Consider the following 27,964-nt stretch of genomic DNA (forward strand, 5'->3'; position numbering starts at 1 on the left):
TAATTCACTAGAACTCATAGAACTCAGGAAAACATTTTACTTACATTTACTGGGGTATTATAAAGGATGCAACTCAGGAACAGCCAAAGGAAGAGATTCATTAAGTAAGTTATTGGTGGTGGGAGTGGTGTGCCACAGAGCTCTCATGCCACTTTCCTAACAATGTACTCACTCAATGTATTCACTACTGGAAGCTCTCCAAACCCCATTGTTTAGAGGTTTTCATGGAGGCTTCAGTAGGTAGGCAGTATTGATTAAATCACTGGTCATTGGTGACTGAACTAAATCTCTAGTCCCTCTCCCCTCAGCTGGTACTGAAAGCGCCAACCTTGTAATCATAACTAGGTCTTTCTGGTGACCAGCTCCCATCCTGAAGCTATCTAGCTTCTTGTCCTCAACCCTCTAGGCAGGAGCCATCTCATTAACATAGAAAAGACATTCTTACTGCTTAGGAGATCCCAGGGATTTGGGGAGCTCCCTGCCATGAACCAGCTGAAGCTGGGAAAAAGAACAAATATTTATTTTTTAATTATACCACATGTGTTCTTTCTTCCTCCCTGATGTTCCAAGGTATCTTCTTTTATCATTTCCTTCTTGTTTAGGAAGTTCCTTTAGCCATTCTTTTAGGGTGTTGTCTGCTAGGGACAAATTATCGTAGTTTTTTTTTCATTTGAGAATGTCTTGGTCTTACCTTCATTTCTGTAGGATATTTTTGCTGGGTGTAGGATTCTGGGTTGATGATTCCTTTCTTTCAGGACTTAATAAATACTATGCAACTTACTCTGGCCTCCATGGTTTTAGTTAAGAAATCCTTTTTTTTTTTTTTTTTAAACTATAGGTATTTTCTCTGGCTGCTTTCACAACTTTTATCTTTCAGAGGTTTAATTATTATTTGTCCTGGTATGAATTTGTTTGGGTTTATTCTGTTTGCATTTTCTTTTGATTTTTGAATCTGTAGGTATGTGTCCCTTCCCAAATTTGAGAAGCTTTCAGCCATTATCTCTTACAGTACTTTTTTCAGCCATGCTCTCTTTTTCCTTTCTGAGATTGGGATAACAAAAATACTGGATCTTTTGTTATAGTTTCACTTGTCTCTGAGGCTCTGTACACTTTTTTTCTCTCAGTTTATTTTCTTTCTCTTGATCAAATTAGGTTATTTCTATCGTTCTGTCTTTCAGCTCACTGATTTTCCTCTGTTCCCTTTATTCTGCTGTTGAACTCATCCATTTTGGTTTACTATATTTTTTAATTCAAAAATTTCGTTGAACTTTCTTTTATATCTTGTTTCTTTGTTGAGGGTTCCTGTTTTTTCATCTTTATTTTTTTTAAGATTATTTATTTATTTGATGGAGGCAGAGTGAGAGTGTGCAAGAGAGTACAAACAGGGGGAGTGGCAGGCAGAGGGAGAAGCAGTCTGTGCAGGGAGCCTGATGTGAGACTCGATCCCAGGGTCCTGGAGTCATGACCCAAGCCAAAGGCAATGGCTTAACCAACTGAGCCACCCAGCCATCCCTGTTTTTTCATTTGTTTTAAGCTTATTTGTAATTGTTTGGTGAAGCATTTGTATCATGGCTGTTTAAACCTTTAACAGTGAATTCTAATATCTCGGTAGCTTGGTTATCTTTTTTTCTCCAGTTTTAGATCTTCCTGGTTCTCAGTGTGATGAGTGATTTTATTCTCTTGAAATTTGTACATTTTCTTATAGTGTTAGGAGATTCTGGATCTTCTTTAAGCCTTCTCTTTTAGCTAGCCTTTTCTGACATGGCTTTGCCAGTGGAAGGGTGGCTGCCACCTTGTTTGACAGGTAGAGGGAAGTCCAGGTTTTCTACTGAGCCCTGTTGACACCTGAGGCGGCGGGGAGGGGGCTCCTTGTTTGGACTGGTCAGGGTGGAAGTTCCAGTGGAGTGCACGTGGTCTCCGTGGACACTGCAGTGGAGGTGAAAGTTCTGACTCCCACTGGGGTCTCTCCTGATACTTCTCCATTGGAATGGGTGGGAGCACCTTATTACTGCAAAATAAGGGTGCAAGTCCAGTTTACCCTCATAGTCCACTGATTACCATCTGGCAGGAAGGAAAGACCTGGCTCCTTATTTGGCCTTCTCTGAGATCACCCTGGTGGGGATGTTGGAGTACCCTGTTACTGTTTCATGAGGTTGGAAGTCTTAGCTCTCCTTACTTGGCCTTTGCAGGTGAGGTTGAGAGTGGAGCCACAGTGTATTCTGTGATGTTTGGCTGGAGAATGGTTATTGAATAAAGGTCTTTTGTCTTGCTAGGCTGCCCCTTGCTTAGTCCTTTGGCTAGAAAGAAGAGGCTTTTGTTAGGCTTTTTTTTTTGGTGTGTGTGTGGGGGTTGCCAGCTTCCTTAAGTCCAAGTTTGGGATCTAAGAGGCAAAAAGAAATCCTAGTGAACTCATCGCCATGTCTTTCCTCAGATCCCATAGTCCCTAGTTGGTCTGCCTTTACTTTCCTCCTTTCAGATTCTTTTCATGTTTGTTTTATATGTGATATCTAGCGGTTCTTGTGCTTAGAGGGAGAAATGAGGAAAAGTATGTCCACTCCATCTTCCTGAAAGTGGAAGTTGCCTTTTTCTTTTAAAGCTAGCACCTTTTTAACTCTTTATGTCAAATCCTTATTCCGAGTATTCTGTCCTATAATAATTCTGATGCCAGAGAGACAGAAACAAGGAGTCCATCCATCCCTGTTCACTTGGAGAGTAATTCATATTAGATAGGGCTCTGTGCTGCAGCCAGAGAAACATGCTATTAGGCAGTAGCTCTTGGTTTTCAGTGTTACCTTGTCCCTCCTCTCCACCTAGTTATTGGTCTTACTTGTCTCTTCATGTAAGTCAGTGATTTGGCATTAAAATTTTTATTTTACTGCTTTGTCCACAGATTAAGGTAAGTAATTCAAAAATAATAGATTACTAATATTTAAATTTTACTTTAGAAAATACCTAAGAAATTTAAAGTATTATTTTTTTTATACAGGCATTGAAGAAAAATTTAGGCCCTTTTATGTAGTTCAATTAGAAGAAAATGTAGAAGATGATGTGACAAGTTTAAAGGTAGGTAACCTAGCAGGTACTCAAAGCATAACATATCAAAACGTACATATTATCAATCTTGAAAACCAAGGCAATATAATTTGTTACTAAGATTTGAGGTAAGCGAGCTTGATAACCACTTGAAGAAAATGAGCAGTTTTATACAGATATCATCAAGTTGGCATACTGGACCCATTCCTCCATCAAAACTAATGAAATGAGAGAAATTATATATAGCAATATGAAAACAAAAGCGCAATGTCACTGGAATAGAATGGAAAGTACCGTAGGTGGATCAGTCATTTTGAAGAATTCCTGAAAGATAGAAAGCCAACAGAATTATATTTGCTAAGTCACAGAACAGAAAAAGAAAATGCTAACCCAAAACATAATGCTGAGGAAGAACTGGTGGAGCAAGCCTTGGGTCCGTGTGTACAAGGAACAGAATGGTCACCTGGGACATTGATGATAAGATTGTCATTTGGGAACCATGGTTGTGCCAGTTAGAAAAGTTGACTCCTCCCCCTGATTCCCTTGTGCTTAGCAACAGATGGGAGCAGCATCTGCCTCAACTTGAAGCAGTGAAGTTGGTGTCTGGGGTCTAAGAGGTATGTCAAAGGTTGATAGGTTGATACCAGCTAAGTAACCAAGAGAAACAAAGACCTTCCCTACATACACACTTAGAAAGCAAGTTGCTGGCATAAGTCTTACAGCAACATGAAGGGAAGACTACAGTAAATAAGATAGGAAGGCATATGGAGATTTTGAAATAAAGATAAAAAACCAGAGCGTCAAGAATTACCAGACTTTTGAGGGATACCTACACTCTAAAAGGAGAGGTATCCAATGGTAACCGTTCTTGGGCATCCAAAGGCCATCAGGAAGGATAGTTACTAAGGCTAAAAAGCATTACCACAATAATCAGGAATATTTCATAATGATAAAAAGTTCAATTCACCAGGAAGATAATAACAGCTTTAAATATGTATATGCCCTAAATAACATAGCCTCAAAATATACAAAGCAAAACTTGACAAAACTCAAAGAAGAAATAGACAAATTGGAGATTTTAATACAGATTTCTCACTGATAGAACAACTGGACAAAAAAAAAATCAGTAAGAGTGTAGAAAATTTGAAGAACATGATTAACATTTGACTGAATGGAAATAAATAAAACACTGCATTTAATAACTGCAGAATACTTAACTTTAAAGGCTTTTCAAGAACATACAGAACAATACTTTAAAATTGACCATGCCCTGGGAAATAAAACAATTATCAACCAACCAATTTAAAAGGATTGTAATCATATAAAGAATTTTCTCTGATTTTATTTCAGTTATGCTACAAATTAATCTTAAAATTAGAAAAATCTCATGTGGTTACGAGTTAAGAAGTATATTTTTAAATACCCTGTCGATCAAAAAGGAAATCACAATGGAACTTAGAAAAATTTAAAACTGAAGACTAACAAAAACACTACATGGTAAAACAAAATGCAAATATGACTAAGAAAAAAACTTAAAGGAAATACCAAAATGTTAATTTTGTGCTTGGAGTGGAGGCAGTGTATGTGTAGGTTTCTTTTTAAATATAATTCTGTATATTTTCTGTATTTTCAATAATGAGTAGTATCACTTTTATAGCAAAAAAAGTTTCTTTTTCTACTTTTATATTGGTAAAATATACATAACATAAAATTTACCATCTTACCCATTTTTTCTTTTCTTTTTTAAAGATTTATTTATTTATTTTAGAGAGTGAGTGTGATCGCACATGGATGGGAGGAGGGCAGAGGGAGTGGGAGAGAGAGTCTTAAGGCGACTGGGTGCTGACCGCAGAGGCTAACACAGGGCTCTATCTATATCATGACCCGGAGATCACGACCTGAGCGGAAACCAAGAGTCAGTCCCTTAAAGGACTGCACCACCCAGGCGCCCCACCATCGTACCCATTTTTAAGTGTACAATTCAGTAGCATTAAGTACATGCACAATGTATCCATTTCCATTTTTAAAAATCCCAAACAGAAACTCAGGATCCATTAAATAAGAGCTCCTCATTCCTCCCTCTCCCCAGCTCCTGGTAACGTTTAATTACAGTTTCTGTCTATGAATTTGCCTAGAAGAGTCTAGGTACCTTACAGACGTGGGGATCAGACAGTATTTGTCTTCTTGTATTTGTCTACCCTGTTTCACTAAGCATAATGTTTTCAGGGTTCATCCATGTTGTAGCATGTGTTAGAGGTTCATTCCTTTTTAAGGCTGAATAGTTCTCCATTTTATGTGTATATCACAGTTTGATTATTGATTGAGCTGTGATGGATACTGAATTGTTTCCACCTTTTATCTGTGAATAAGGCTGCTATGAACATTGGTGTACGATTTTTTTTTTTTTTTTTTGAGCTCTTCCCTTCAATTCTTTTGGGTATGTACTTAAGAGTGGAATTGCTACATTGTATGATAATACTATGTTTAACTTTTGAGGAACCCTCAAATTGTTTTCTGTAATGGCCCTACCATTTTACATTTCCACCTGAAATGCTCAAGGTTCCAATTTCTCTACATTCTCACCAACACTTTTCATTCTCTGGGTTTTGTTTTGTTTTTTTTAAATAATAGCCATTCTAATGAGTGTGAAGTCATATATATCTTACAGGGTGGTTTTGATGGACATTTTCTTAATGACTAATGATGTTGAGCATCTTTTTCATGTGCCATTTGTATATCTTCTTTAGAGAAATGTTTATTCAAGCCCTTTGGTCATTTTTGAATTGAGTTGTTTGTGTTTTATTATTGAATTGTATGAATTCTTTATATAATCTGGATATTCATCCCTTATCAGAGATCTATGATTTGCAAATATTTTTCTTCCTATTCCATGGGTTTTTTACTTTCTTGATGGTGTCCTTTGATGCACAGAGGCTTTAATTTTGATGTAGTCCAGTTTATTTATTTTTATTTTGTTGCCTATGTTATTGGTGTCCTATCTGAGAAATTATTGTCAAATCAAATGTCATGAATCTTTCCCCCTATGTTTTCTTCTAATGTTTATGTGGTTTGAATGCTTAAGCTTTGGTCCATGTGAGTTAATTTTTGTATATATTAAAGGTAAGGGTCCAGCTTCATTCTTTTAGGTGTGGATATCCTGTGTTCCCCCATTGCATGGTCTTGGCACCCTTGTTGAAAATCGGTTAGCCATGCAAGGGTTTATTTCTGGGTTCTCTATTATTTTCCATTGTTCTCTGCCTGTCCTTTGACCATTACCACACTGTTTTGATTACTGTAGTCTTGTAGTAAGTTTTGAAATCAGGAAGTGTAAACCCTCCAAATTTGTTCTTCTTTTTTAGGGTTGTTTTGGCTATTTGGGAAAAAAGTTTATTTTTAAAAAAAGATTTATTCCTTGTAAGAGCTATATGAAATCTCTACCATTTGAAAAGATTTGTTTTTCTTACAATAATTTTCTGGAACTATTTTCTACTGTTCACTAAGGTGTACATTTATGCTGTTAATTACAGAAAGAGTATCCAGACCCAGACCAAAATTCATTTGTGAAGAGAATGCATTCTCTCCAGATTGACTGTACAGCAATACCTCCAAGCAGGTCAAATTCAGGTAAATATCCAATGATTGAAAGTAATGTATTCACTTGTTTATTTATGCATTCACTCTATTCTCAAAAATACTCTTCATGACCGTAAAGAAACAGAAGAAGCTATAAAATATTTAAAGAAATTTATAATATATTTGGGAGTGAAGACACATATATTTGAAATAGTAAATAACAGTGTATTCACCAAAATCACAAAGCATCCTGAACATAAGAGGCCTAACTTACCTGACAGGAAGAAAGTGACAGCTCAGGAACAAGAGGGGACATGTGTGGAAGCAAGGTCCTTGAGGTCAGGGATGATAGATCCAGAGAACAAGCAGAGAGGTTGATCCTCAGATTCAAGGAAGGATACTTTTTTCATTATAACAAAAGGAAAAACAGAGTATAGGATATCGAAACCACTTTATTAGCTATCTGTCCTAGGACAAATTAACCTTTTGTAAACCTCATCCATCGAATCATGATAATAATTGCGCCTACTCTTAACAGGGCTTTTAAAGAATAAAAGAATCCATGGAAAGTGCTTAAAACCAAGCCGCTCCTGTTCTTATTTTGTAGCCCTGCATCCCATCAAGGAGACAGCCACCTTCTCTGCTACAACACAAGTCCCTCTCTTCCTTGCTCATTCCTGTGACACTCACATTTCTGTTGCCTGTTAAAATTTCCCTAGTGCTCTCTCACCACCATGCAGGTACTTCTACAAATTACCTATAGAGGTAATATAGGTAGCAAGAGGACCATCAAGTAAATGCTTTTTTATTTGTTCTCAAAGGTTTCAGGATGTTATTCTGAGATACAGATGTATGATGGTGCTCAGCTTTTATTTTACTTCTTGTTGCTTTTTGAAACTCTTTCCAATGTTGATCATTTCTTCTCAGCCCCAGAACAGCCCAGCTCGCTGCACAGTTCCCACGGACTTGGGATAGGTCCCGTGGAGGAGTCCTGGTTTTCTCCCTCCCTAGAGAACCAGCAGGAGGAGAATCAGCTCAGCTTGCAGAGTAAACTCCAAGAGGAAGCCAACTACCATCTTTTTGGCAGCCGCATGGACAGGCAGACAAAACCGCTCAAACAGAATGTGGCTTATAATAGAGAGGAGGAAAGGAGACGAAGGGTCTCCCATGACCCTTTTGCACAGCAGAGACCTTATGAGCATGTTCAGAACCCAGGAGTGAAAGGCCTTCCTTATTCTAGTGCAACCAGCCCTGGTAATGCACTACACCAACCCACAGGGCTAACCAGCCAACCCCAAGTACTATACTGGAACAATGGATTGTACAATCCATTCGCTTTTGGAACAAGACCACAGGATCTGGGAACAACAGGTTCAAGAGTTTTGTATGGGCCAAATCCAAGCCATATGCCAAGCGTGCATAAAATTCCAGTGCCTGAGACCAACCTACTGGGAAACACACCCACCCTTCCATGCAGCTCCTTCCCATCAAGAGGTAAACAGTTTTTTTAGCTACAATTTTTTTTTTAATGTTTCTGAAAATAAAGCAGCCATTAGCTCTGTTGTAGACTCTAAGGTAACAAGGATGAGTTGCTTGTGGTGTTCAGCCACCAGATGCAATTTGCAACCGTGGAATAGTCTCCATCAGACCACTTGGCCTCAGTTCGGGTGGGATTCATTGCAGCTGCCTGCAAGTGTTGGGTTACAGGTCCTTCCTTGTAACTGGTAGGCACGTCTGCTCTAATCTGCATCACAGTGGTCCCATTGTACCCAATCTCTGATGGAAGTGAAGGTCATTGCTTGTGTTCTTTTACTTGCTTGCTGTTTTCTGAAGGTTAAGAAAGAAGTCTTGGATATTTTGATGCTTATCTTATATAGGCCAAAGACTGCCATTTGTGATGAAACCAAAATATTGGTCTACGATCACCACCATTTATCTCCAGAGCTCTTTTCATCTTCCCAAGCTGAAACTCTGTATTCATCAGACACTAATTCCCCAGTCCACCCCCGACCCTGGCAGCCACCATACTACTTTGCGTCTTTATGAATTTGACTACTCTAGGGTACTTCATATAAGTGGAATCATACAGTCTTTGTCCTCTTGTGACTGGCTTATTTCACTGAGCACAGTGTCCTAAAGGTTCATCCATGTTGTAGCATGTATCAGGATTTCCTTCCTTTTTAAGGCTGAAAAATAATCCATGGTCAGTATATAACACATTTTGCTTATCTGTTCCTCTGTTGATGGACATTGGGTGGCTTCCACTTCTTGGCTGTTGTGAATAATGCTGCTATAGACAGGGGTGTATAAATACCTGTTTGAGGCCCTGCTTTCAATTCCTTTGGGTATATACCCAGAAGTGGAATTGCTGGATCTTAGGGTAATTCCATTTTTAATTTTTTTGAGGAACCTCCATACTGTTTACCACACCATTTTGTATTCCCACCAGCAGCACATTCACATCCAGTTCATTCACATCCTTGCCAACACATGTTACTTTCTGTTGTTGTTTTGTTTTTGTTTTTGTTTTTATAGTAGTCATCCTGATGGATGTGAGGTTGGTTCAGTTACATTTTAAAAGAAGAAAATTTCAAAGGTTGGCATAGGATAAATAATTTAACTTATACATCCAGAGTAAAGCTCTGCCTTTTTACCATGTTGTATTTATTTCTTTTGCTTTCAATCTAGATACACTTACCTGTGCTTCACTCTATTCAGATGAGTCTGTGAAATGTACCATATACAACAGTGCTGGCATTCAGGTTGGAGACCATAATTATATGGAGATTAGTGGAATGAGTTCAGTGCTACCAGACATGAACTTGAAAGAAGAGCCAGCTTCTAAGTACCAAGATATCTTTGGTAAGATGCCCTTTAAGGACCTATCATCTAGCAACCTGGAACTTTCTTACTTGTTTAGAGGGATAGAGTGGAATCCTGAAATTTTTCCAATTATTTTCCCTGGAAGTTGCCCCATGTTTTCTCTGTAAAATGTCTCTGTAATTTCCGTATAATTCCTTTGTGGTTTATTTATGTTTAATATGGGCATAATTATAATATCTAATTCACAGATTTGTTATGAAAATTAAATGAGTCAATATGTATAAAGAGCTTAGAACACTGCCTAGCACATAGTAAGATCTATGAAAGTGTTGAACACATCATCATCATCATCATGACCAATATCACTACTCAGACCTAGGAGAGGTAGGTCCCTCAGGTCTTCATCAAAAGGGATTCTGAAAAGATAGAAGATTCTGCCCTCAACAGCACCTCTGTTATAAAAACAGGAGAGCTTTCTCTTACAGGGTTCCACTATGCAGGCTCATGACATTAATCCCAAAACACAACCTGGGAAACAGGCATGAGGCCAAAGCAATGGGATTTAAGAACGCAACTTTATGATTAACCCCAGGATTGGCAAAATGTTTCTTCTGTCAAGGACCAGATAGTAAATATTTTAGGTTTCACTGGCCCTGAGGTCTCTGTTGCAACTACTCATCTGACATTGTAGTACAATAGCAGCCACAGACAATATGTACATATGTACGTGGCTGTGTTCCAGTAAAACTTTTATTTACAAAAACAGGCAGCAGGCCAGATTTGGCCCAGTAGCCATAGTTTGCCAATCCATTTGAAGAATAGTCCTTAGAGAGGAGGTTCCTAACTCTTGGTTTGACACAGGTAGCTTTGAGAATCTGATGAAACCCAGGGTCCCTCTCCTGGAGAGGTATTGACAAAATTTGGGACATTTTTGGACTGCTGACGTCCAGTGGTGATGACAGAAGATGCATTGTGGGGAGCTAAGGGAAGAATGGGAGTTGCGGGGGGAGGGGAGTGCTAAGGAAAGAATGGGCATGGGGAATGAGATGTCTTTTTCCTTATATTCAGCTTATTGGGGTGGGATGAGGATCAAGGAAAATGTGTGTGGTGGTGATTTTATACTTTATAGTTTCTTTTTGTTATTTTTATGAAGGCCTAAGAGGAAGGAATCAGTAGAAAGGGAGGCTGTGGCTGTAGGAGAAGAGAAGGTAATGCTTAGGGTAAAGGAGAGAGGAGTCCCAAAACAGACCTTGAAAAGTAGATACCTCATTCCTTAAAAGACAAGGGAAGGCATTGTAATTGAACAAGTTTGCACTTGATGGTCTTGGTTTCCGTAAGTAAGAGGAAAGTGAACTGTAGGGTGCAGGGGATCAGGAATTGAATGACCTTGATTCTGGCCAGATATAAGTAGACAATGCCAAAAGGAACAAAAATGGTGTTTTCTTTGCTCTTTACATCAGGAAGGTCTGATATTAACAGGGCCACTGGCTAAGGTTGTATAGAACAGCCTAGTAGCCAAGCAGGGCTTTTATTCCCAATGCCATCAGCTGTAGCTCAGAGAGGTATCTGCTAGGAGGAAGAGGTTCTCTGTTGTACTCACATAAACATTCCAAATGGGCTTCCAGACATGTAAAGTATCACCTCACGGGTCAACAACTCTATAATTAATAAGTTTTCTTTTTTACTGTCTCCTGATAATCTTTATACAGGTTTTTGAAACTAGAATGTTCAAATGGGTTATAGCCTGATGCCTTCTTTTCTTTTCTGTTTGGCAGAAAATACCACTAGTCTGACTGATAAACATCTGGACCCAGTCAGGGAAAATCTGGGAAAGCAATGGAAAAACTGTGCCCGTAAGCTGGGCTTCAGTGAACCTCAGATTGAGGAAATTGACCATGACTATGAGCGAGATGGACTAAAAGAAAAGGTTTACCAGATGCTCAAAACGTGGCTGATGAGGGAAGGCAATAAGGGGGCCACGGTGGGAAAGCTGGCCTATGCGCTCTACCAGTGTTCAAGAATAGACCTCCTGAACTATTTGGTACATATCAACCAGAGCTAACTCCAGAACGGGCTTTGGCAGCATGAGGTAATCTCCTCACCTAGTGAGTAAGTAACCCACTGGAAGTGTGCTGCCTCAGATCCTTCAGAATTCTCTCCTCACTGATACACGTTCTCTGTCTGCATAAAAATCTCCCACATTCCATAGCTGGAGAATGGGAAAGAAATCTACAGCGAACAACCTACTAACCAGGAAGACCTATTAATGGCTGAGACCCAATCCAAAAAGAAGCCTAATTGGGTTTTGAAAGGGAAAGAGAGATATTTGAGGAAGATAATTTTCTTTCAGTTCATTCCATAACCTTCCGCAATGACATTCATTTAATTTCCTGGAGTTTTGTTTCAGCAAGAAAAAAAAAAAAATTCAGGGGACATAAACAAAGTCAACTTTCTTATTTTATGCTCTCTTTTCCACATAGGCTCCTGTTATCACCAAAGTACAGTGAAATTGTGAGTTCTCTTCAACTAGGGTTTTTTTTGGTATTCTAACCACAGTTCATTCCAAAACTCTAAGGTCTGTTAACTTCAGTATCAAATGTTGTGTCATTCACCACAGGCTTCAAGAATTACATGCAGTCTCCACTCCATAAATTAACTGAAGGGATTTTAAGGACTACTAAAACAGAAAAAAAAAAAAATAGAGAACAAAAATAATCAGAATTATCCAGGTGGTTGTTGCAAGGAATTGCTACTAATTGTGGTGACTACATCAATTTTTGATGAGGTTTTTAACTTCTTTCCTAGCATTCTGATACTTTATGTACTTTCCCAACCTCTGTGCCGTGCAGAGGGAGCATGTACACAGGGAATATTGATCTCTTCACACCTGGCTGTGACTGGAGCTTCAGGGCTGATCACTGTTGAGCAGCTTCCTCAGCTTACCCCAGGATACTGTAGAAATATTTTCATTTTCTTCTGTGAGCTGCTGTGATGTAAAAAAAAGGATACTTCAAAGTCTGATAATTGTGCCTCTAACACTCGACCTTTCAAAGCCCACCCGGAACTCAGGACTGAGTGAAAGGAACCAGAAGACTAGAAGACTGAAGGCAAGCAGCCCATCCAGTATCACTGCCTCCACGTGGCTAAATGGAGAGGGTGTGTCATTGTGCTCAGCCCTTCCAGGAAGGAGGGAGAGAAGGATGCAGTATGGTGATTCTAGATGTCAGAACAGATTCTAGGGTCTGGTGGGCTGATAACAGTATTGTGGTTGGTGATTCTAAAATCCCGCTAGCCCCAGCTAACACACACACACACACACACACACACACACACACACACACACACACACACACACACACACACACACACACACCCCAACACCTGAAGTGGGACTGTAAAACAGAATTTCTCAACTTCTTCACTATTGGCATCCTGGGCTGGATAATTCTTTGTTGTGGGGGCTGTCCTGAGCATTGTAGGGTCTGGATGTCTGAAAGTATCCTCTACCCACTAGATGTGAATAGTGCCATTCTCCTCTCCTCCTGTCCCCAGTTGGGACAAGCCAAAATGTCTCAAGACATTGCCAAATGCTCCCTGGAAGGACATGGGTGCCCCCATTGAGAAGAGCACTGCTACAAAGTAATGAACCTCAGTCTCTTATCCACACATATCTAGGCTCACTACTTAGTTGCCACATCGCATTAGATCACATAGACCAAAAGAAAAATTGGATGGAGAAAGAGTCCCAGGCTTTGCTAGAGAGGCGTGGGTGGATGATTGCTTTTCTAAATGTATCCCTTGTACCTCTGTCCTAAGTGTTTAAATTCTCTAAATTCCAAAGCGATTGAATGATCAATGTTAAAAGGCAAAAATGGTATTTTAATGGACTTTTAAAAATAAAATTTTGTACCTCAAATATAAGCAACTGAAATGATGTGTTTGTATAAATGAAACCGTTTGGGCTTCTCCACTTAGGTTGGCATTTCCTAGACGTACTCTCCCTTTCACCTCCTGCTATTAACAGGCAAGAGGAAGCTGGTAGTAAAAAGAAGAGAAGCTTCTGGACAGCTTTTTGGCTCTCAGGATGAAAATGTGCTGCCTTGAGAGCCTGCAGCCCTGCTGTCCTTCAAACATGGTTCAGAAGTCTTTCTTTCAACCCCTGCTCTCTAAAAACTGGACTGAAAAGAGCCAAATTTGTATCTGAAGAGTTTCAATACAAGAAAATCAATTGGGCAGAAAATCAATTAAGTGAGATGGCACGGATTACAAAATGAGAAATCATACTTGCTTTTGCAAAAGACCCTAAGGTTTCTACCGTGAATAACGCCCACTTCGAACTCTTACAGCCTTGTGAAATCAGCAGATTTTCCACTTGCTGTGGTTACAATATTTGTTTGGGGTCCATCATATGAAGTTAGGTCTTCAGGAATAGTTCTTTCTTTCTCAGAAAATGTTTTAAATAGAATTTCGATGTACTTTTTAATGTGTGTTATTTACAAACGTTTTTCTTTTATAATAATGTGAATAAAACTAGGTGTCACTAAGACAAATGACTTGGCCAATCGCAGATAAAAATGTTTTGTGTCAGCAGCAGGCTGTGACACTATAATGGAAAACAAGCTCAACCTGGCTTTCTGTAAAAACTTCCTTGCCAGAATGTGCAATGGTAGACGATATTGTTAGTATTTTAGTATTGGTTTCTCTCCATACAAGAATAACCATGTCAACAAGATCGATTCTTTCAGTCACATCTGTTGTTGTAGGATTAAAAAAAAAAAAAAATCCACTAACTGCCAAAACTGAATTTAATACAACATCGCGGTTTAAATTTTAAATTTACTTTAACGCATCAGGTTCTAGTGTTTTAGGGGTAAGAAGTGAAAGATTAATGATTTTTACCCATTGCAATCAGGCAGGGTTAATGTGCAATTTCACTGCAAAGGACTGAAGTCAAGAAAAAAAAAAACAACAACAAAAGAACAAAGCAAAACACTAGGTGTCTATGTGGTCAAGATTTTAGAAATATGACTACAAAGAAATCATTGAAGGTCTAATGGTATTCCAGTGAACTCCATAACAAATAACAATCCAAGTACAGTTTGTGAAATCAAGCAGGCTTAAATACTCGTCTGCCACTCCTTTGCTGTGTATGGAGGGCCTGCTTCCTAACGTCTCTTAGCCTCAATTTTCTCTTCTAGTAATAGGGCAATAAAGTTGATGTGAGGATCAAAATAATGCATCATAAGGTGCCCAGCACAGTTAATTTTAAAACTGTACAGTAGTGTTATACATAAAGTACTAGTTCTCAAGTGTGCACTTAAAAATCAATTGTGACACCAATAACCTAAAGCCTCACAGTGCTACTGTTTCTGCTTCTCGGTAGGATAACATTGCTAAAATTGTACAATTATTCTTACTCTCATGATCTCTGACCAGAAATCCCAAATCAACGTCTCAGGAAAAAATAAGGAAATCTTGACCCACCAAAGGTTTCTAAAAGTCAGATGATAGTAATCAGCTGAAATGTATTTCTCTTTCCTTCTATGCAGGAAATTGATGTGACACATGTTGAGAGAATATTTCTGCATAATCCATTTTTAGGCCCGCCTTGCCTTTATTGCTCCAGAAACTCAAATGGCCAGTGGGGATACTGCAGGTATCAGAACTTTCCATGGCTGTAACACTTTAAAAAGCACTGTGTGTATAGGACTATTTCCAATAGAAGGGTCTCAGGGAAGAGAAAGAATGTGATATGCAAGGAAGCCTCAGCTATTCTGGATAATTGGAGCCAAGGCTAAACAGTGACCGTAAATCTGCCAGTTATTTCCAGTTAAGTCAGAGTGGTAGCCAGAATTACAGCGGTAGTTTTTTCTCCACTGAATTGTGAATTGCAGGTAATATTTATAATCTTTAGAAAGCTGCAATTATATAATCTGAAGAAGAAACATATTTTGTGATAAAATACAAATAAAACTTAACCATCTTAACTTCTAAGGAGATAGTTAAGTGGAATTAAGTAACCTCACATCCTCGTGCTACCACCACCATTTCCATCTCCAGAACTCCTTTCATCTTACAAAACAAACTGTGCGCCCCTTAGACACTAACTCCCCATTCTCCCCTTCTGGCACCCCTTGGCAAACCACCTTTCTACTTTGTCTCTTTGAATTTGCCTATTCCTCATATATATGAAATCATACCGTATTTGTCCTTTTATGACTGGCATATTCACTTAGTATAATGTCTCAGTGTTCATCCATATTATGGCATATGACAGAATTTCCATCCTTTTTAAAGAACAATATTCCATTATATGTATACACATACCTTCATCCCTTCATTGACATTTGGGTTGCTTTCCACCTTTTGGCTGTTGTGAATAATGCTACGACCATGGGTGTATAAATATCTTTGAGATACTGTTTTCAATTCTTGAGGGTATATACCCAGAAGTGGAATTGCCGGATCTTTTGGTAATTCTAGGTCTAATTTTTTAAGGACCCACCATGCTGTTTTCCACCGCCACTGCACCATTTTACATTCCCACCAGCGGTGCACCGGTTCCAATTTCTCCACATCCTCGCCAATACTTATTATTTTCTGGTTTGTTTTTTGACAATAGCTATACCAATGGATGTGAGATGGTATGAAGGGAAATTTTAATCCCATCATTCTTAGAAGCAAATGCATTTCACCTCACCGAGAGCAGCCAGCCTGAAGCCCCCCTTCTCTCACCCATCCCTCCGGAGCCCCTCCTCACCACCCACTCTCTCAAAGATGGGCGGATGCGGCCTCGCCTCCTTGAAGGGACCAGTCACCGTGGCGACAAGCGGGGCAGAGCCCACTGGGACGTGCTCCTCGTGAGCCAGAACTGGCACCCCGAGAGGAGACGATCTGTGTTGCAGTGCCGTGGGACCCCGAGCCCCGTTTCTGTCAAGGGTCAGAGACGGACAGCCCAGCATCTCAGCGTGACAAGAGTAACCTGGCGGAAGGTGACCAATGCACCCATCACCCGACTGAAGTCCCGGCGCATGCGTGCTCCCGGGCAGCCCGGCGGAGCGGGCCCTCGGCGGAGCGGGCCCTCGGCGCATGCGTGTTTCCTAGCGACTCAGCCAGCGGGCCTGGGGCAGCGGGCCTGGGGCAGCGGGCCTGGGGCAGCGGGCCTGGGGCAGCGGGCCTGGGGCAGCGGGCCTGGGGCAGCGGGCGGGGCGGGGCGCAGGCTTGTTCTCCCGCGGCGGTGCCGGGCCCTCCCGGGGCAGTGGGTGGAGCCCGGCGCAGGCGCGCTCCGAGGCTGGGCGCCCCTGGGGTCATGGCTGCGGAGCCAAACAGCCGGCTTTTGCGGCGTCTGCCGATCCTCCTGTCGGCTCTGAAGCCCGGGAACCCGGTCCCCCGTGCCGGGCCTGTAGCCGCGTTCAGGTAATGCTGCCCGCTTCCCTCCGGGAGCGCGCGCGGCGAGGTCCGCGCTCTGGGGGGCGGCGGGAGAGGAGCGCGCTAGCTGGAGGGGGGGGGGGGCGGGGGGGGACTGGCTGGGCCGTGCGAGTAGCGGCGGTGGACGCAGGGTCTCCGCCCTCTTGCCCCTACACGGCGACCCGGAGCCTGCGCTACGTGGTTGCACTGGAGGCGGTGGGGCTGTTCTCCACCTCTGCTACTCCGGGACTGAGCACTTCCAGCCTTGCATCGGCTTCAGTTCGGTGACTCTGGAGCCCTAAAGGACTTGGGTGATGGAGTTCAAGCCCTTCATTGTGCAGACGAAAGAGACCCAGGGAGGTAACGTAATTTGCTCTCGGCCACAGACACTCTCACGACAGAGGTTAGAATCCCGAACCCTTCATTCTTATTCGTTGCTCTGTCCAGTCTCTTCACACCTTCAGGACTCTGATCTCTCATGCTTCTTATATTAAAAAAAAAAAAAAACAGCCTGAGAATGTCCGTGACCTGTTAGCTCTCATAGTCACGGGTCCCAGGTCCGAAGTCCCTGCGTTGTCGTCTTTTTTTTGTTGTTGTTGCTGATTTTGAACTTTAATATGCAAAAGGACCATCCTGAGCACCTGGGAAAATTCAAAATCTTGGCCTACTCTGAGGTTCTGATGTAGCCGGAAAGGCCAAGAATCTGCCTTTTTCTTTTCTGACTCCCTATCCCCCATACTCACATATACTTCGAGATAAAAAATAAAAAAAAACAAAACTAGATTAATCTTTGACCTACTGTCTTAAAAATGGGTGCCCTTGGTCCCAAGAGACACTAAGAAAATGTGGTTAGAGCAGCATGAGGCTTGCTCTACTTTATTCCCATAGACCTACCTGTACACTCTACACACAAACGTTCGCAGGGCATGTATGCAATTAACTGGTGATGGGTCAGTTCCATTTATGACTAGGGAAAGTCAAATCCCAAATGGGTACCTGGCATTTAGAACTTCAGTTGATCCAATGTGGAAACTTCTCATTTGAAAATTTAATTTGGAAGGAGAAGGGAAAAATCTGACCAGCTTTAAATTTTTATGTTGTGATTAACTAGTTTCTGAGTTTCATATTTGATTTAAGTTCTTTTTTATTATTGTTTTAGAACTTTTAGATTTTCAGGACTATTTTAATATAGGTGGAAAAATAGGTCAATGTTCACAGCTGTATAAATAAACATTGAAAAATGGCAATTTATCCAGTTTCCTATTTGCAGAAAGAGATTGAAATGAGGTTACTGTGTACCAATACCCAAGTTAAGATAGGTTATTTAATGGTTGCAGGAAGGCCTCATCCATTTAGTGCAAATCATTCTTCGTAAAGTATCTCTGAAAAACAGGTTTCTCTGGATTTTGAATTGCCATTTTGTAAATGCATTTGCAAGTTGATATTACATGTAATCAGAGAAAACCAGCAGTGGTTGATCCTGAAATGAAGCTGCAGCCCAATATAAATAGGTGAAAGCACCCCTTTAAGACCTTTCTTTCAAAACAGCCAGTACCCAGCCTACAGTTGAGTTGTATTCCAAAAGCTTGTTTTGTCTGTAATTTGGAACTCTGGCTCTTTTTTATTTTGTAATCTGTAAACTGCTTTGTTCCAGGATCAGGTAAAAAAATAATAGTAATAAAAACCTAACAACCTGCCAGAAGAAAAATGTCTTCTGAGTTCAACCTTGGGATGCTCTGCCTGAGAATCAGAGACCCTCCTTTCCCCTGGCACCTGCCACCACCTTCTTTCTGTCTGGCAGTCAGGGTTGGTGGGGCCCTGGGGCCAGAGCCTCACTGGGAGACTTTGTTCGGCCTTGACCTAACAGAAAGAACATGGATTCTGGTGTTTACATGGCTGCATTGCCACTTCTAGCTGCACAAATGTGAGCAAGTTACTTAACCTGGAGCCTAGTGCCTTGCAGAATTGTTCTGAGGATTAGAGACGATATATGTAAAGGGCTGGGCGCCTGGGTGGCTCAGTTGGTTAAGCGACTGCCTTCGGCTCAGGTCATGATCCCGGAGTCCTGGGATCGAGTCCCGCATTGGGCTTCCTGCTTGGTGAGGGGCCTGCTTCTCCCTCTGACCCTCTCCCCTCTCATGTACTCTCTCTCTCTCTCATTCTTGCTCTCTCAAATAAGTAAATCTTGAAAAAAATATATATGTAAAGGGCCTGGAATATAATAAGAATTCACTAAGTAGTAGCTACAGTTAGTACTGATACAGATTAGTAATGCAGTGTGTAAAAGGTGCAAAGTAAGTTATCAAAATTCATTTAATTCCAAGCCCTACGGGTAGCTACTACTTTATTGTTGCTAATGGTTACTTTGGAAAAAATATACAAAAAAAAAATAGCTGAACATAAGATATACGGCAAATATGTAGGACTTTCAAAGTGAGGATGTATTGTATTAATTGGCTCGCTCCATTTTTATTTCTAAGCAAAGGGCAAAATGCCAAAGGCACTGATGTCAGACATTACCAGTAATGTGACTGGGGCAAGTTGTCTAGACACTCTAATCCTCAGGTTTCTCAATGGTAAAATTAGGGTAAGTGTATGTACAGCACATAGCAAAACAAATAAGATAAGTAAGCTCTTAGTAGAATTCATTATTTAGCTTAATAATGAAACTAAATGTTAGTTTGTTTTCCCCAAGTTGTTAGATTCTTGAAAGAAACTTTCCTTCTTGGAAAGGAGCAGCTCAGCCCCCTCAATCAGGGAGTTATTATCAGTGTATTGCTTGTGACCTTCCCCTTTCACAAAATTGCTTATCCAGCTTCCCCGAAAAAGAGAGGGACAAATATGAAGTAAGGCAATTTTAGGTGAGCATGCCTTCCTACAGGCTGTTTTTAACGGGGAGTTAGGGTTTTCTTTTTCTTCTACAAGAAATTAACTCAGTACAGTCATTCTCAACTTTGGTTGCATATTGGAATCTCTCAGGGAATTTAAAAAATACAGATGCCTGTGTCCCACCCCAGAGATTTTGTGGCCTGGGCATCTGGAGATTTAAGTGTGCCAGATGATTTAAATCTAAGTTTGAGCTTCCCACTAAGATAGTGGGAAGCTGGAAATGCTCTCATAAAAAAGGGCATGTTTACTTTGGCAGCACATATACTAAAATTGGAATGACACAGAGATCAGCATGGCCCCTGTGCAGGGATGACATGCAAATTCATGAGGCGTTCCATATTTAAAAGGAAAGGAAAGGAAAGGGGAAAGGGAAGGGGAAGGAAAGGGAAGGGAAAAGGAAAGGGAAGGGAGGGAGGAAGGGAGGAAGGGCAGGAAAGGAAGGAAGAGGAAAAAAAATCACATGCCAGGGCTCTACCCCAATCATTGAGTGATAGTCTCCCGGGATTGTCCTAGGCAGGTATATTTTTAACTCTCCACAGGTGATTCTAACAAGCACACCTGCTTAAGAATGCATGGGTTAGAGAAGTGAAGTGATTATTAGTGGGGAGAAAGTGGTGCTAAAGACGGACGGACACCCCAAAGGAAAGATTCGTTTTTGGTCTTTAAATTTTCTGAAGTTTTCTATTCTCTTTCCTGTGTGAGAGTTTGGGAAATTTGGTATCTTGATTGTGGCTCAAGTAATATGCACATTTTAGGGCCATTGAAGGCCTGGTCTCTCCGCAGCCCGATTTTCTTTCTTTCTTTCTTTCTTTCTTTCTTTTTTTTTAAGATTTTATTTATTTATTTGACAGAAAGAATGAGAGAGAGAGAGAGAGAGAGAGCACATGAGAGGGGGGAGGGTCAGAGGGAGAAGCAGACTCCCTGCTGAGCAGGGAGCCCGAATCGGGACTCGATCCCAGGACTCCAGGATCATGACCTGAGCCGAAGGCAGTCACTTAACCAACTGAGCCACCCAGGCGCCCCGCAGCCCGATTTTCTTTCAACAGACACATAATGAGGCTTGAACTGCTGTCTTAAGAGTCCCTTGCTAAGCTGGAGAAAAGAATGCTTTATTCATTTCAGTGGTCTTCTATTGATGATAAGTGAATCATTCAGTAAATGTTTCAGTAACTTTTTTTCATTCAGTAACTTTATTTTTGTAAATGAATTTTTTTTCTTACATTTGAAATTGATTTACTTTTATTCATAAACACTTCTCTGTCCTGTTTCCCCAACCTGAAGATTGATAAAGGGTTTTTGGCAGCCTCCATTAACCCCAGGGGGTGGGCTGATGTGATAGTGGCAAGAACCTCTGGTGTGGGGACATATAGGATGTTGATGACAAGGCACCGGGGTCATCTCCTTTCCCCTTAGCCTAGCTGCAGACCTCCTTAGCATTCAGCCCAAACCTTGCTCCCTTTTTGCCCCCACACTCCTGCCAGACTGAACACTGCCTTGTCCCTCCTGCTGAGCAGGGAACCCTATACGGGGTTCGATCCCAGGACCCTGGGATCATGACCTGAGCCGAAGGCAGACTCTTAACCGACTGAACCACCCAGGTGCCGAGGACCTCCCTTCCTCCCGGGCCTTTGATCATGCTATTTCTTCTAGAAGCACCCTCCCCACCACATTCTCTTTTTTTCAAAATTTTACGTCTCTTGGAAGTTCAATTCAAATGCTACTTTTTTCACTCTTCTCCAGATACCTCTACTCAACCCAGTATGGTCTCTGTCTCTCTCTAAAACCATCTTCAAAGTCTTCTGCCTTAGTAACCCTGCCTTGAGATTGAGTTCCCATTATGCTGAATTCTAGACTTCATGGTTTTGTTTTTACCTTCATCTTGGGCAACCAAAAGATGGGATAGGGTTAATGGGGAAAAAGTTTGGAATGGGAAACCGAAACACAAATACAGCAAAGTGCAAAGGGAAGCAGAGGTTTTTTGCAGAAGAGACTTGGGAATGATCATGAAAGCTGAAGGAAAGGACGCCTGGGGCCCCTGAAGAGTTGCAGACAGCGAGAGTCAGCAACACCCAGCCACAAAACCCACTGCCTTGGACATTGAGAAGGATGCTGTGGGGAGTGGCGTTCCTTTCTTTGTATGTGACATCCTCACTGCGCAAAATGATTCTTACAAGCATGTCCTTGAATGCTTCAAGGAAGGGAGCCCCCTCAAAAATCTTTAGGGCGTGAGGTATAATAAAGGTACACGTCATCACTAACAGGAACCGTGCGAATGCTGGTCATCTCTAGTTAGGAGCTGCCTCATTCCTGTGTGGTGAATATGGGAAATCCTACTAACTAGTTCCAGCCGTGCTCCTTGTGCTCCTGGCCTCAGTCATAACCTTCCCTCCCTGATGGTTTGCAGAGCGAAATCTCTTGTCTCTTTATCTTCTCTCCTGCTAGATTGTGGGCAAAAATAAATATGTCAGTAAATGTTTGCGGAAATGAATCTTTATTACCAGAGTATTATTTGCCTTTATCTGGATCCTAGAGCCACCTTAACAATAAAAATGAATGACTCCAAAGAATAGGACTTGGCAGTGTCCGTATGATACCACTCTTGCTCAGTGGTTTTATTTTTGCTCCTCATGACTTTTCTATAGATGAGCTTATAGTTAGGTCAGGTTTTATTACCACCCAATTCTGTCATTTTTGCAGAAATTGTGTTAAGACTTAATGTACCTGCATTCAACACATTCGTTTCTGCATTCTCATTTGAAATTGGCGACAAGAGGAAAGAGGACCTCAGTTTAAAAAAAAAAAAAGATATTTGAGAGAGAGAGCATGAGCTGGGGGGGAGGGCAGAGGGAGAGGGAGAAACGGGCTCCCCACTGAGCAGGGAGCCCTCTACAGGGCTCAATCCCAGGACCCCGGGAGACACTTAACCAACTGAGCCACCCAGGCGCCGAGGACCTCATTTTTTTAAAAATGCTTCATTTCCGTAAGCATTTTGATTAATTGCAGAAGGGTAATAGGGGTAGAGAGTACATAAAGAAAAAGGGGGGCAGTGGCTAATTTAAATTCCTTAACATTCTGCCAGGAGCAGAGGTCACCCAGCCACCTGGGAGATTAGTGGGGAGGCTGTAAGAGCCTGATGCAGGAGCCTTGTATGGGCTTATTGCTGTGTATCCCCGCACAGTCATTCTGGAGCTTCTGGAAGATCCGCAGAGGAGAGGTTCATCAGAGCAGGACCCTTGATACGGTTGGTGCAAGCATCAGGCAGAACAGACGGGGCAGGAGTCCTGCCTGAGGCACTCTGCTGTGCCAACATGTCCAGTTAGGTGCTGTGTCATGGGAGGCGTTGGGCCAAGGAGGGTCAGCGGCACAGGGAGGGCTCTTGAAGCTAATGGACCTGCATGTTTAACAATCAACACAAATATTTCAATGTGGTAGAAACCAGGCTGGCCATAGCAGTGCAGACCCATTCCTGCCAAGAGCCCTTCTGCGGCTGGCCAGAGAACATGAGAAGCCATGTGCCTAAAGGACTGCCTAGGGACCAAGGCCTTTTCTGAGGACTCCTGAGACCAGCCTCACCCTTAGGGACACCGCCAATGCAGCTGAAGGCCCAGGTCGCCCCTCTAGATCTGCTAAGGTCCTGACAAGTGGCTCCAGGCTCTGTGTCCTGGTTGCTCACCCTCGCATGTCATTGTGTGAAGCTCGTGCGTCAGCCTGGACCTTGGCACTACTCACTGGCTTCCAGCTCACCAGGTGTATGCCCTTGGGGGTGTATGGCCATTGATTTCAGCAACCTCTCAGTACTTTTGTAGGGTAAGCCCTGGGCTGGCGCTGTAGGATATTCAAACATGAAGGCACAGTTCAGATCTGCAGTCTAGTAAGCGGTCCCCTTTTAGGTTTGGAAAACTTAAGCACAACTCAAAGGAATCCAAGAAGCCTGAGGAGGGTACTGGAGTTGACTTGGGTATATAAAAGGGCAATTTGGTCATATTACGTTTGTACTGCTTCGTAATAATTCTTTGGGGGTGGGGTTTTTCTCTTTCAGCACCTCCGTAACCTCTGCCAAAGTGGCTGTGAATGGTGTCCATTTGCATTATCAGCAGACTGGAGAGGGAGAGCATGCAGTCCTGCTGCTTCCTGGAATGTTGGGTCTGGAAGTTTTTAATGGAATTTTCATGCTGTGTAGTCTGTGATGCATTCACATTATTAGATGCCAAATATTGATTATTAATTTTAGTGCTTTGCTAAATGCTTTAATATTTGCTACAAATTTAAGTGATTCAGAAAAGAAGGATAACTTTCTACTATATGTATTCTTTATTCCTTTAAATACCCAGGTTTTGTTTTTTTTTCTCATAGAGTTATACTGTGTAGTTACCTACAATTTGGGAGGATGACAGGGGTCAAGGAAAGGTGTGTGGGCAGAAGGGATAGATAAAGGCAGGAGACGAGTTACTGACCAACCACCCCAGTGTGCCTGGAATTGAGGGGTTCCAGGATGCAAGACTTCCAGTGCTGGAAGATGGATTGATCACCCTGTTACAGTTGACTATATGCTCAATTAAAATACGAGCTAAGAACAAGACTTAATTTAAAGCCTTTTTGGAAGTCAAAATTAGATTGGCATGAATGGAGCATAGTAAAGCCGACTGTATCCCAATTTTATCTTTCAGATAAGTAATTTACATGTAGACAGCTCAGGGCGATAATTAATGTCCAGTGATCCCAGGACACTCAAATTTGGTTTTAAGGATTTTAGTATTGTTTTAATTTAGTTAAATAATACCAATATATACTATTTCCTTATGATTTCTTTTCTTCTTCTAAAAGTAAAATGCTAAAATGCCTTTCCAAACTTATATACACATAATATGTGTGTGTGTAAAAAACATATATGTACAATATATAACACATTATATACACACATATACAAGTTTTTTTTAAGTAGGCTCCATGCCTAGCATGGAACCCAGCATGGGACTCAAATCTCACAACCCTGAGGTCAAGACCTGAGCTGAGGGGGCGCCTGAGTGGCTCAGTTGGTTAAGCAGCTGCCTTTGGCTCAGGTCGTGATCCTGGAGTCCTGGGATCAAGTCCCGCATTGGGCTCCCTGCTTGGCAGGGAGTCTGCTTCTTCCTCTGACCCATCCCCATCTCATGCTCTCATTCTCTTTCTCAAATAAATAAATAAAATCTTAAAAAAAAAAAGACAGCTGAGATCCCGAGTTGGATGCTAAACTAACTGAACCACCTCGGCACCCCTCCATTTATATTTTTGCCTTAGGTTTTCTGAATGATTTACCTGATGGTGAGAAAGGTAGATCTTCCCAGGAAGAATGGTGGTCCTTGATAGTGTTAAATGATCCTGTACCATCTTAAAAGACATTTTGTAATAATAGCTAGTTTATCAAGCAAGATGTTTAGGTGGCCTGAGCTATAAGCCCTTAGAAAGTAAGTGGACTTTAAAAATGAAATGTGGACTTGCTCCTGGACTGGGCTCCTTGAGAGTCTGGCCTTCTGGGCCACACGCAGTAGGTGTGTGCGCACAGTGGCTGTGACCTTGTGGGGAGGCTGGGAACTGCCAGTCAGTTCCACTACAGCCTCAACGTGGTTCTGCTTGTTACCATGCTGCTGTTTGAAACAAGCTAATCTGATTTCTTCCCTCCACACCCTGCCCTCTCCCTCATTTTAGAGTTTTAGTTGAGTTTTCTGGTGTTCACTTATAACCAGAAAATAAAATCTCCAGGGCTGTTCACATTAGCCTAGTAAAAAACACTTGGGAATTTGGGGCGCCTGGGTGGCTCAGTTGGTTAAGCGACTGCCTCTTCGGCTCAGGTCATGATCCCAGGGTCCTGGAATCGAGCCCCACATTGGGTTTCCTGCTCAGCAGGAAGCCTGCTTCTCCCTCTCCTGCTCCCCCTGCTTGTGTTCCCTCTCTTGCTGTGTCTCTCTCTCTCAAATAAGTAAAACCTTGAAAAAAAAAAACAACAACAACAAACCAACCTGGGAATTTAGAATTCTACTTTGAATAACTTGGACCAAATCTCATAAATTTGTTGACAGATAATATTGAGATAGCTCTCATTTGTAACAGTCACTTTTTAGAAAGAAAGAAAAAAATCACCCAGAAATATATCATATCAGTAATTCTATGCAGTTTCATGAATTCCTTTTTTTAAATTAAAAAAAAAATTTTTTTAAGGAAGATTAACTGGGAAAGTATCAAAAGTAATAATACAGGACCAAATGAATCCTCAAAGTAGCCACTAGGAGGAGACAAAAGGCAGGTCTGAACACCAGGAAAGGAAGTCAGCCTCCCCGTAAATGGATTTTATTTATCATCACAAGGCTACTTTGCTGACTGCATCTTGCTGTCTAACTTCGAGTAGAAACTAGTTACTTTGTTTTAAGATTGTAGTTGTTTTCTGCTTTTACTGTAATGTGCTTGAAATAATGAAATCATTCACCTGAGGGTAACTGAGTGGCTATTTTTAGGAAGTGGAGAGACTGATTTTGGACCCCAGATTAAGAACCTAAATAAGAAGCTCTTCACAGTGGTTGCCTGGGATCCTCGAGGGTATGGACACTCCAGACCCCCAGATCGAGATTTCCCAGTGGACGTTTTTGAAAGGGATGCAAAAGATGCTGTTGATTTGATGAAGGTGGGTCTCTTAGGGAAGAGCCCAGAGAAGGGAGGATGGCTGGGCCTGTCTTCATCTATTTGTTTTTGGTTTTGTGTTTTTTTTATTTCTCTAGGGGTAATACCATGTAATTCTTACAGAGAATTCAGGGAGTTCAAATAGGTATGAATTAGGAAGTAGAAATATCCCACAATCCAACTATTTAGAGATACTGCTGGTATGACTTTGACACTCTGCCTTCCCAGCCCATCTTTTTTTTTTTTTTTCCAATTTTGTTAACATATAGTGTATTATTAGTTTCAGGGGTAGAATTTAGTGATTCATCAGTTGCATATAACACCCAGTGCTCTTTACATCAAGTGCCTTCCTTAATGCCCTTCACCCAGTTACCTTATCCCCCCACCCACCTTTCCTCCAGCAACCCTCAGTTTGTTTCCTAGAGTTCAACATCTCTTATGGTTTGCTTCCCTCTCTGCTTTCATCTTATTTTTCATTCCCTTCCCCATGTTCATCTGTTTTGTTTCTTAACTTCCACATATGAGTGAGATCATATGGTATTTGTCTTTCTCTGACTTATTTCACTTCGCATAATACCCTCTAGTTTCATCCATTGCAAATGGCAAGATTTCATTATTTTTGATGGCTGAGTGATCTTTCATTGTATATTTAGGCCACATCTTCTTTATCCATTCATCCATTGATAGACATCTGGGTTCTCTTCATATTTTGGCAACTGTGGACATTGCTGCTATAAACATTGGGGTGCATGTGCCCCTTTGAATCACTATGTTTGTATCCTTTAGATAAATACCTAGTAGTGCAATTGCTGGATGGTAGGGTAGTTCTATTTCTAACTTTTTGAGGAACCTCCACACTGTTTTCCAGAGTGGCTGCACCAGCTTACATTCCCACCAACAGTGCAGGGGGGTTCCCCTCCAGCCAGTCTTCTTTCATATATAAATACATGGTTTTGTATTGATGGCATCATACTTATACATAATGTTTTTCCAAATTACTGTTTTTTGAACAATTTGTCAAGGAGATACTTCCATGTTAACAAATAATAAGTTTACGTAAATCTTATAATAGTCACACAGTATTCCATTGTGGGGATGCAGTGTCTTATTTCACTTCTCTCTAATGGTAGATAAATAATCAAATTTTTAAGTTGCTTTTTTTTGTTATTAGAAACAGCAGTGCAGTGAATATTGTTTTGTCCATGGACATTTTAGTTCTTTTATAAACAGTGTTTGTGTGGACACTCCTGGACCTGTCTCCGGATGTACGGGTGCAGGAGTTCCATACATACCTAGGGGATGATGCTGGGTTATGGAAGATGCAAATGTTCCTTTTACAAGATAGTGCCAAATTATTATCCATGCTACTTACAGCCATGTATAGTCCCATCAGTATCTTGGACTGATATTTGTTAAATCTTTCATTTTCCAGGTCATTCTATTTTTACTTCTAGGCAGCATCTCTCCGATGTCATCTTTGTTCAGTTTCCCTAACACGTTTTCAGAGCCTGGTTGATTTAAGGACTAATAACCTCCCCGTGACACCGTTCTCCTCCAGCCTGTTCTTCCCACAGTTGCAGTCAGTGGT

At 41.4% G+C, this 27,964-nt stretch overlaps 2 protein-coding genes and 1 non-coding gene across 8 annotated transcripts in view; all 3 read left to right on the forward strand.

Annotated features, from left to right (window-relative positions):
- The window catches only part of RIPK1 (receptor interacting serine/threonine kinase 1), a 47,334-nt gene extending 33,984 nt beyond the window's left edge, over positions 1-13,350 (forward strand). For 4 of the 5 annotated variants that reach the window (XM_028122911.2, XM_028122908.2, XM_028122910.2 and 1 more), the window contains exons 7-11: positions 2,987-3,063; positions 6,561-6,657; positions 7,534-8,100; positions 9,295-9,468; positions 11,205-13,350. In XM_028122911.2, the coding sequence (XP_027978712.1) occupies positions 2,987-3,063; positions 6,561-6,657; positions 7,534-8,100; positions 9,295-9,468; positions 11,205-11,491 (1,202 nt within the window). In that variant the 3' untranslated portion in view covers positions 11,492-13,350. The remainder of the gene's footprint in view (positions 1-2,986; positions 3,064-6,560; positions 6,658-7,533; positions 8,101-9,294; positions 9,469-11,204) is intronic. The other variant, XM_028122912.2, reaches the window with a different exon arrangement.
- A 3,269-nt stretch (positions 13,351-16,619) lies between these two features.
- BPHL (biphenyl hydrolase like) overlaps positions 16,620-27,964 on the forward strand; it is a 36,533-nt gene continuing 25,188 nt past the window's right edge. Inside the window, exons 1-3 of one of the 2 annotated variants that reach the window (XM_028122913.2) lie at positions 16,620-16,845; positions 23,765-23,868; positions 26,214-26,380. In XM_028122913.2, coding sequence (XP_027978714.1) covers positions 16,739-16,845; positions 23,765-23,868; positions 26,214-26,380 — 378 coding nt within the window. In that variant the 5' untranslated portion in view covers positions 16,620-16,738. Of the gene's footprint in view, positions 16,846-16,961; positions 17,240-23,764; positions 23,869-26,213; positions 26,381-27,964 lie in introns of those variants that run through there. The other variant, XM_028122914.2, reaches the window with a different exon arrangement.
- On the forward strand, positions 19,966-20,069 carry LOC114223923 (U6 spliceosomal RNA). Its single transcript, XR_003612266.1, has one exon. It is a non-coding gene; the product is annotated as a U6 spliceosomal RNA (small nuclear RNA).

This window comes from Eumetopias jubatus, unplaced genomic scaffold (genome assembly GCF_037043125.1).
Source record: "Eumetopias jubatus isolate StellerSeaLion01/CBP00866 unplaced genomic scaffold, mEumJub1_p1.0 scaffold_6, whole genome shotgun sequence".
NCBI classification, from domain to species: domain Eukaryota; kingdom Metazoa; phylum Chordata; class Mammalia; order Carnivora; family Otariidae; genus Eumetopias; species Eumetopias jubatus.